The sequence below is a fragment of the Camelus dromedarius genome, chromosome 12, assembly GCF_036321535.1.
Source record: "Camelus dromedarius isolate mCamDro1 chromosome 12, mCamDro1.pat, whole genome shotgun sequence".
NCBI lineage: Eukaryota > Metazoa > Chordata > Mammalia > Artiodactyla > Camelidae > Camelus > Camelus dromedarius.
This window is the reverse complement of record NC_087447.1, coordinates 22,686,954-22,697,285: the sequence shown is the minus strand read 5'-3', so window position 1 is coordinate 22,697,285 and position 10,332 is coordinate 22,686,954. Positions and strand designations below refer to the sequence as shown.

Sequence of the window (10,332 nt, the reverse complement as noted above, 5' to 3'; positions counted from 1 at the left end):
CAGATTAGGCAATAAACAGTGCCCCAAATTAAGCTTTTAAACATTAAAATCAATCAAGCCCAAAGAATCTAGCTTGAAATGAAGAGGTGTTTAAAAGAAGTAGGCTGAGGTGCACTGAGAAAAACAACTTAAATTATTAAAGCAGAGTTTTCATGGTACAGGGGAAATGTTCCAATAATGTCAGATTAAAAATGTAAATCTATTTACCTTCCAGATGATTGTTTTTGAGCAGTCTTATTAAAATCTACTGCTTGCCTGTTTGTCTATGAATGAGAGTTCGTTACCTGGGGAAGAGGATCAGACCTAGGCATGCTGGGAACATTTTCTCCCATTTATCCATGAGTGAGTGTCTCCTATCACTTTTGGCTTGTTAGTTAATTACTGCATAAATTTCCCTACTGAAAATGGAGCTCTTATTCAGTGCTGGGTTCTTTTCAAAACTCAAGTGCCAAATGTTCATAATGTTTTTAATGACAGTTTCTTTCCTGTCTATTCATCTCCCCCCACCCACTCTTCTTGACCCTGTGGTGCATTTGTTATATTGAAATTATGACATTAAAATCACTTTTATTTCAGTTGGCTGGGATGACTAGAACATAAAGTTAAGAGGGACTGACTTTCCTCAGATGGAGAAAGTGGGAGGAAAAGTTTCTTTCAAGTCAATGATCTTCGAGTGGGTTTACATTCAGTGACGACAAGGCAAGCTGACAGGGTCATGTATTCATTCACCAGATAAAGTATTACCTCTGTCAATGCCCTGCAAAAGAAAGATGTTGTGAACCCCAAATGCAAGTAACATATGAAATTTAAACTTTTCCACAGAAGCAGAAAGAAACCAGTGGAGTTAATTTTACTATTATTTTATTTAAACCTGTATATCTAAATACTATAGTTCAACATGTGGTCAGTGTAAATATTATTGAGATTTTTACATTCTTTTTCATACTGTCCTTGAAATCCAGCATGGGTTTATACTTAATGCCTCTCATAATAGCCACATTTCATGTGCTCAGTGTAGCAGCACCCAGCCACGTGTCGCTGGAGGCTACCATGTTGCACACTGCAGATCTGTGCAATGCGAGGACAGTTTTTTCCTCTCAAATTGATAGACCAAGAGTAGGTTTACACATTTAATGAATCTAACTTTTTCCTCCAACTAAGAAAGAAAAAAAACAACAACAACAAACTGTGCCTGTGATGAAAACTGGCAATGTGGCCCTGTTGATAAATTGCAGGTTAAATTCTTTTTCATATAATTGTTCCTTGGTTCCAGGACTGGTCACAAATGAAAAATAACCCTTTTAAGGGTGTAGACAAGTTCATTCAAGAGGCAGTAAAACTGAGGCATTAAGATAAATAACAAGCTGCATTTTTTTTTATGAGGGGTAAAATTTTCATCCTTTCAGATGGTACAAATTTTTCATTAATAAATGTCAGCAGATCTCTCTTCCTCAAGCTAGTGACTATATTAAACATGAATTACAAGAACTCTGTTGATTCCCAGCAGTATTTTTCTGTAGATTAGTATGACAATTTAAAAATATATCTATACATTTGGCAGCTTTGGGATGACTTTAATTTCTAGCCAGGAGAACTCTCATGCTCAGCATTTTTTGAGGGTGGGGATTACTATAATTAGCTGCATCCAGAAATGTTTTCTGGGAGTTGAATTGTATTACATAATATATCAAGTTCTATTTGATGGGCTGCACATCTTTACCTTTCTAGTCCCAAACCCAGTGAGCACATTATTTTTCAAATACATTCCGGGTTTTGTAAATTGGGAGTCGTTTTGCTATTGAAGGCAGTGAGGTTCAGCATGGTATTGTGGGAAGCCTTTGGAATCAGAAGGATCTGGCCTCAAATCTCGTTATTTTGGGCCAGCCACTTAAATTCTCTGCACCTCAGATTTGACATCTGTGCCAAAGAGATCTTAAGATCTAACTCAGAGATTGTTGTGAAGACAAATGTGAACACAAATGTACGATGTCTGATATAAACACTTGATTAATGATAATTCTCTCCTGTTGCCTTTTTCAGGTTAATGAGTAAGTTGGATTCAATGATGTGAATTTTCACAGATTCAATGTTTAAGGTAAGGCTTTTGTATTAGTTAGCTACTGCTGTATACCAAATTGTTTCAAAACTTAGTGGCTTAAAACAACAAACATATATAATTTTCCAGTTTTTCTGGGACAGGAATCTGGGCACAGTTAGCTGAGTTCCTCTGTCTTAAGGTTTCTCATGAGGTTGTTAGTCAAGCTGTCAGCCAGGGCTGTGGTCTCATCTGAAGGCTTGACTGGGGATAGATTTGTTTCTAAGTTCAGTCATGTGGTTGTGGGCAAGATTCAGATCTTTGCGGGCTGTTGGATTGAGGGCCTTGATATCTCACTAACTATGGCTGGAGGACTTTATAGTTCCTTGCCATTTGAGCCTTTTCATAGGGCAATTATAAATTGGCAGTTGGCAAGAGAGAGAGAGTTGGGTAGGGGGAAGAAAGAGAAAGAGAGGAGCCTTGGTGTTGCAGTAACCTACTTTTGGAAGTAGCATCCGTAATTTTTGCTCTATTCTCTTTGTTAGAATTGAGTTACTAGGTCCAGGAATACTCAAAGGAGAGGATGACGTTAGAGTGTGAATTCCAGGAAGTAGGATCACTGAGGGCCATCTCAGAGGTTGCCTCCTGTGAATTTCTGTTTCCTGGTATTACTTTCTCCTCTCATGTAGGTCCCTCCTCAGTAATACAAATATGAGCTGAACAAGCCAGGGCTGTGCCGTGAGTCAGGAACTCTGCTGAATACTTCACAGAGCCCTTATGATTCTGGGCATTGCATTACACGTCACTGTGCTATGTGCCCATCCCCCCAGTTGGACTGGGAGCTCTGTGAAGATAGGAAAGTGTTTGCTCACTGCAGTGACCCAGTCTAGATCAGTATTTGACACATTTCTCTCAATAACTGTCAAATAAGTACAGGAATCGATGGTTGCTCTTGCTTCATGCAACAACCCTAAGAAGTGGGTACATCTGTTGTGCCCATTTCGCAGAAAACTGACACTTGGAGGTAAAGTGACTTTCTTAGCCTCACAGAGCTAGTAAGTTGTGGGACCTAGGGGCCCAGGTGTATCAAGCCAGCTCAAAACCTGTTCCTTCAGTTATTTGACTTTGTGGACTCCTGATAATATGTAAGGGCAGACAGTGCCTGTGTGCATGCGTATGTGTGTGCTGTGCATTGCGTGTTCTGGAAGGAGAGTAGTCATCTTCTTCCACCAGGCAGCCTCTCAATAGGCAGATTCCACTGTTCATTATACTTGGGAGTGGACAAGCCTTCTGTGACTGTATCCTCAAGTGAATTTCTGTTTTCTTCACATACTAGAGAGAAGAATGAAAATCAGTGAATGAAAGGGAGAGAACAGGGCAGGGACTACAGAGCCCTTGTGAAGCCGTGAGCCACAGAAGTGACTGGGTGGGGTGGAACGTTTCCTGTCATCTCTCTGCCTGATTTTTATGAAGCTAATGCCTACTTGTTTTCAGTAAACTTTTTGTAAGTAAAGTTTTTCCTAGTATTTTTAGTGTCCCTGACTTTCCCCCTCTTGTTAGTTCCACACACATTCTTACTCTTCTCCAAGTTAAAACATTTTTTAAAATTTGAAAGGTGCCTAGGTGCTTTGGGAAAAAAAGTAATGGCAATGAGAATAATTTAAAAATATGATAACAATAAAACTAGCATTTGAGAGCTTATTATGTACCAGGCAAAATTCAAAGTGTTTTCCAAGTGTTAAGTCATTTATAAGGTCTTGCAGAACTATTAAGTCAATCCTATGGATGGCTTTCAGGGCAGAAGTACTAGTTATCTGTTGCTGCATAGAGAATCACCCTGAAAGTTAGTGGCTTAAAACAGCAATAAACATGTATTATCTCTGCCAGTTTCTGTAGCTCAGGAATTTGGGAGTGGCTGGGTGGTTCCAGCTCAGGACTTCTCATGAAAGCCAGTCAGATATTGGCCCAGGCACAGTCATCTGAGGGCTTGATCAAGGCTAGAGGATCTGCTTCCAAGATGATTCATTCCGGTGGCTTGCAAGTTGGTGGGAAGCTCAGTTCCTCCCCATGTGGGCCTATCCACAGGCTGCTTGGGTGTCCTTACAACATGGTGGCTGGCTTTGCCCAGAGCAAGGGCTCTAAGAGAGCAAAGAAGAAACTGCTATGTCCTTTGTGACCCAGCATTGGAGGTTACCCACTGTCAATTCCAGAACATTTGTTGGTCACACACATCAGCCAGCCCCATTCAGTGTGGCTGGGGACCACACAAAACTTGGATACCAGTGGCCAAGGATCTTTGTGTGCCATCTTGGAGACTGGCTACCACAGCAGCTGCCTTGTAGTGTGAACTACAACCACAACCACAACCACATCTACCTTTTCTTGAGCAATTACTATGTGCAACATGCCATGCCAAAGACTACATACAGTGTCTCATTTAGTCTTGACAGCAACCTTCAGATCCAGGTGCTTTTATTATCCCCATTTTACAGATAAGGAAACTAAGGCTCAGAGAGGCTAATAACCAAAGTCACAGAGCTAGTGTGTGGCTTCTGATAGAATTCTAAAGAACTGGGAAGGAGGACAGTAATAAAGTATGAAGTATGGTTTTACCTCCTGCCCAGCTTATATGGTGAGGAGGTTGGGAGTGATTCAATGTAAGTACAAAAACAACCATTGGATGTAAAGAGGGCTTTACATTGTCAGAATGATTTCAAAGACATTAATCTATTTAAAAGAAGTGAGTGTGTATGTAAAAGGGAGAGAGACAGAAACAGACGAAGACAGAGACAGAGAGACAGAGAATGGGAAAGCAATCCAGGCATACTAAATTATTCCTAGAGTAGAAGTTCACATGCCCAAAGGAACACAAGGACACAAGAACGATGGCCCTGGGTCAGGCCCATTGTCCATATTCTTAATGTCTGGAGGCAAATGAGCAGCTGTAGGAGAAATTATTTGCCTTCTTGTATGTCATTATCAGAGGCCAGGGGCCTCACTGCAACGTGCTTCCTGGAGAAACGCACATACCCACACATGCCAGAAATCTGCATAAAATTTTAGGAGGTTTAAATTCCCTGAAGCCCATGAGATAGTCTCCCTAAAGTTCATGGATTCTAGGATAAAGCACCCTGATGCTAAATCTTTTGGAGAATTTCTCTATTTATGTTTTCCTTACTTGACAAACTACTTTGTAATATGGAACTTGCTAAACCTTTCTACATCACATTACATTTTCTCATTACCTTGAACTGTCACTGGTATTTTTAAATTTTGACCTGATCCACTTTAGCCTTCGTTTCCAGACCAGAGCAGATAATTAAAAAGCAAAGGCATTGAATCTCAGTATCCTCCAGGTTGTCTCCAGTGTATCCCAAATCTGATGCAGGAATCTGCTGTGCAACCTCCCTCACCTGCAGTCCCAGCCCCCACACCCTCCCTGCTCCTCTAAACAGGTACAGCGTGTATACAGTCAAGTTCACTTGTTTTAGGTGTGGGTTTTAGAGATGCAGTTATCTGAGTTTTGACAAATGTATTAAGTTGTGTAACAACCACCACAATCAAGATGCGGAACAGTCCACTGCCCCAGAAAGTTCCCTCGGGCCCCTTTTCACTCATCCTTCTCCCTGAGGCCGGGATTGTGGTTAACTACTGATCTGATTTTGGTCCCTACAGTTTTGCTTCCCTCCTCCCCACCTCCCCCACCGTTCATGTCTTATAAATGGAATCAAACAGAATGTACCCTTGGAGGCCGGATTCTTTCTCTTAGCCATTTTCTGAGACTCATTCATGTTGTCGCATTCAATGATAGAAGGCAATTTGTTTATCCATTCCTCGTTGATGGACATTTCCAGTTTCTGACTATTATTTGCACTTTTTTTTTTTTTTTTTTTGCTTTGGTTTTTTTCCTGGGAGGGGAGGGGCTGCAGAGTGGATCACTAAAGTGTCATTGATTCTTCCTCCGTCTAAATCCTTTGGGAATTGTCACCAGATCAATCGTGGAGCCCCGATTGCACTGGAGCAGCTGTTCTTTTTGTATTTGGACTTTTGCTTTCACACTTACTTTCCTTTTCTGCAAATTGAGGCCCAAACGTTCCCCTGGTCTCGGCAGACAAGATCCAGAAAGACCCAGAGGAAATAACTCACGGGGCAATGCTCTGTGCCTTGAGGGTGTTAGCTTCCCTACTTCACGGGTGGCTCATCACCAGTCTCCAAATCACCTAAAAGCTTATTTAAAAAGCAGAATCGAAGGCTCCAGCCCATACCAACTGCGTCAGAGCCAGCATTTTAAGATCCTGGTGCGTCGGATGCATGTGAAAGTTTGAGAAGCACTGTCGTATTCCACTCTCGCTACTAAAAATAAAATACATACTTTCTCATAATATTTAGCCCTTCCTTCCAACTTTTTCCCCTCTCCCTGGAGTAGAATCACTTTGTAGTTAAGTGAAGAACTCAAGTTTGGGTCTGAGGAGATGGTGAGCGCTGCATCCTCGGACGTTGGAGGTGCAAAAGGGGGAGGGAAAAGAAAGAAGCCAAGAACAGAGCACCGGCTGTTACGAGATCACCGAAGCCAGAGGGGGCTGGCGGCGAGAGGTCTCCAGGGCCAAGTCCTCCGCGGCCCCCTCTGCGGCCTCTCCGAACCTGGACACCAGGAGCAAGACGCTGGCACAGCGCTCAGCCGGGACGCTAGCAAAACTTCGCGGAGCTGCGCCGGGGCCGGCCGGGCCGAGGAGGGCGGGGCGGGCGGGAGGAGGGACAGCGGGGGGGCGGGGCCAGCTCGGCGAGGGGCGGGGTCAGCGCCGAGGCCGCGGGGGCAGCGACAGCGCCGGGCAGCGGGAGCGGCGGCCGCGCCATGTGGCTGCTGGGGCCGCTGTGCCTGCTGCTGAGCAGCGCCGCGGGTGAGTCGGGGGCGTCCGGCGAACTTTCTGTGGGGCGCGGGGCGCGGGGCGTGGCAGCCGGGCTGCAGTCGTGCCCTCTCCCCGTGCCCGGGCTGCGTCTCCCCGCGCGGGTGTGCACGGAGGGCGGACCCCGGCGCCGGGCTGGCCGGGACCCCGGCGAGGGGCCGCGGCGGGGTGCGCGCGATCCTATTGTGTGGGCGTGCGCGCCGGCTTGTGGTGTGTTGTGTGTGCGCGGGCGGGGCTTTGTGTGCAGTCCCGCTCTGGGGAGCCCGGCAGCTGCCCCGATTGGGCGTAGCTGGAGAGGAGAGTGTGTGTGTGCGTGCGTGTGCGTGCGTGTGTGTGTGTGTGTGTGTGTGTGTGTGTGTGTGTGTGTGTGTTGTGTAGGGGAGGAGGAGGGGAGGAAAGAGGAGAGAACGCTTCCCTCATCCCATCATCCCAAACACGGGGCGCTCGGGGCTGTGATAGCCTCCTCAGGGCCTCTTCAGGGTCTCTTGTGTGCACCGCATGCCTCAGTTTCCCTTCCTGGACTGCTGGGCGGCTGGTATCGCTGCTTCCTTCCATTCCTCCCTAGGACTGTGGTGTGGGCAAAGAGAGATGAAGCAGGGCCGGACCTGGGAATTATTAATCTATCGCACTGATTCTGGGAACAGAACATCTTTTTAAATCATCTGCTCACTCCCGTTCGCCCTACAGTGGAGGCCGTGATGGGCGAGGTGCCCTGGGAAAGGACCCTGGCTTCACCTGCTGGCCCTCTGATGAACCTGGCATCGCCATAGCGTGTGCATCCTGAGGTCCCCAGGAGCAGTGTACTGTTCCCAGGAACTTTCCTGCTGTTTTGGGCATGCTCCCTTTCTCTGCCCTGTATGCTGGCCACAGCTGTCAGCTGCCCCTCCTGGGGTCAGCAGGCCCTTGGCCCCCTGATGTTTATTTGTGAACCGCTGATGCCCAGAAAAGTGGGTGACAGGGCCCAGTGAACTTTCTTCAGCAGAAACTGGCTTGCCTGACGTTTGTGCCATCCACGTGTCTAATTAATGCCTGATTTTCCTGAATGCTAACTACTTGCTATGAAGGTGTCTTTGGTGGTGTGTTTACTGGGAAAGTTGAGGCTCCCTTAATTCTGAACTTCCACCTCCCTGCCAGGTGTGCACTTGGAAAGAGAAATCCTCCTTCCTTGAAGTCCCTGGTCCTAACCATCTTCAGAATCCACTGGGCAGCCTTCCCCCACTCTCAGGCCTATGACATCATCCCCACGCCTCGGACACTCCCGTTTAGATGTCTGTGGGTTTGCTGTGGCTTCCAGTGAGGGTGGAATGCTGGTGGCTGCTGTGGATTTTTAACCAGGTCTGGGTCAGAGTACCCTGTTGCTCCTGAACTATTGGGCCAAGTCAGGGAGAGAGTTCCAAGGGGGCGCTGGCAGTCACAGGTAGGCATGAATGAGTATTTGGAGGCTGTTAGGACAGGCAGATTTCCAGGACACCTGGGACACAAAGACTTGCCCAGATTCATGCTCTCAATTTGCATAACTGCGTGTATCCCCTGATAACACCCAAGTAGGGCAGTCTGGAAGCCAGGTCTTGTGGGTGTCCTCAGAGAGCTGCTTGTGGCCCAGTAGAAACTGTTATTTATTGCATCTTCCAGTTGGTACTTGGTTGCTTTAGTTGAGTCTCCATCTCTGTAAAAATAGCTGTAAAGTTAATTTTGTCTTTCTCTGGTCAGCACTGGTTATTTAATATGTGTGTGTACATATAAAATAGGGCTAAAATAAGTAAAATAGTTGTGGGGGCTGACACAGGTGGTGGTTTTCTGTTATCTGTGGTCATCGAGCTTGTGTGGCTTTGACTCACCTTTTACCATTAGTTGCTGGTTTAGAAACCTCTAGGTAGGTTGGGGTGTGTGCATTTTTCGTGTTACATTAAACATCGTTTTTTTAACAGGGATTCCACTTTTACCTGAAGTGTTACTAGAAACAGGGCTGGTCAGTGTTCCTGATGCCGGCTGGGTGCACCTGGGCTCCAGTGTGGGGTTCACAGGGAGCCCAAGACCCTACGCCTCTACCCCTACATCCTATGCCTCAGTCCTCTTCTGGGAAGTTGGTATGAGAAAGGAGGTTATAAAAGCCGGTGCTTCAAATTTCTGTCTCCCTTTGATAGTCTGTGAACAAAGCTGGGGGTCAGAGTGGAGCCCTAGTCGAAGTTCCGGGTCTTTGTAGGCCTGGAGGAGCACTGACATTTCAAGAGCAATTTGGGGTCCTTTGTTATTCAGGAATCTTCTTAAAGGCCTTGTGTGTGTGTGTGTGTGTGTGTGTGTGTGTGTCTGTGTGTGTCTGTGTATGTGTGTGTGTGTGTCTGTGTGCATGTTTCTTCCTTTGTTTTTATTGTTCATATTAGGGAAGTGAAGCATTGATTTTGACCATTATTGTTTTTTTAATGTATCCTGTGATAAAGACTCAGCCTGTCTGACGTCCAGTTTTCCTTCTCAGGGTGGACTTGGTGGGTTTTAGTGGTGGGAGGTGGGGCGCGTCTAATGGTGGCCAGACCGCTCACCTCCTTCCTGGCTGACCTTTCTCGTCGGACTCCCTGACATTCTCTGTCTGTCAGGGAAGAGGCTTGATTTCCCCCATGTGTGTCCCAGGAGTGTGGGTGCTGACCTTTTTTCCTGGAAAGGTCTGCTTAGTGTTGTGAATGGGTGGGTTTTAGCAATTTTTTTTTTTAACGAACTGAAAGGCTTCGTGCAGCGCAGGCCGGTCGATGAGACTGTGTGCACCAAGTACAAATAAACACACCTCGTTGCTTTTCGTCTTCAAAGAGATGGACGAAGGCGCCCTACTGGGGTGGGAGGTGTTTTTTCCTGACAGTCCACTTAGGCCTTTCACCTTGTGATAAGTGAGGGAGAGACGGGGATGTGAGTAAGCAGGCAAGGGCAGGGCGGTGCGTTCTGGGCCTCCAGGACTGGTGGAGATGTCTTGTTGTCACAGTCACCTGGGTGACCTGAAAATGGGCTTGGATTGTCACCTTCATAAAACAGTCTAGAGAATTTGGGAATGAGGACAGTTTCTAATCAAATAATTTCCTATGAAAGTTGCAGCCCTTTCAAACTTGCCTCTTTTCATGGACAAGGAGAAGAAAGGGAAGCCAGTGTTTGTGGACCGTCTCCTGTGTGTGAGGTGCTTTGCTCCCCGTTGAAACACACGGTCCTGTTGAATTGTTCCAGTGGTGTGGTGTGACGGGAAGTCACTTTGTGGTTCACGAGAGGTCATCTACACCCAGGGTGCTGGATACTAACTCAGGTTTCTCTCAGCCCCCACCTGTGCTTTCTCGCCATTTCCAGGCGTCCTGCATGGCGCCTCCACGCCTTTCCTCGGGCGTACGTGCTTCTGTGAATTAACAGCCCATGAGCTTG

General features: G+C 46.4%; 1 protein-coding gene across 2 annotated transcripts in view; it reads left to right on the top strand.

Moving 5' to 3' along the window:
* The first annotated feature begins 6,825 nt into the window (after positions 1-6,825).
* Positions 6,826-10,332, top strand: part of LDLRAD3 (low density lipoprotein receptor class A domain containing 3) — a 224,824-nt gene continuing 221,317 nt past the window's right edge. For both annotated transcript variants that reach the window (XM_064492446.1, XM_064492445.1), the window contains exon 1: positions 6,826-6,933. In XM_064492446.1, the coding sequence (XP_064348516.1) occupies positions 6,888-6,933 (46 nt within the window). In that variant the 5' untranslated portion in view covers positions 6,826-6,887. The remainder of the gene's footprint in view (positions 6,934-10,332) is intronic.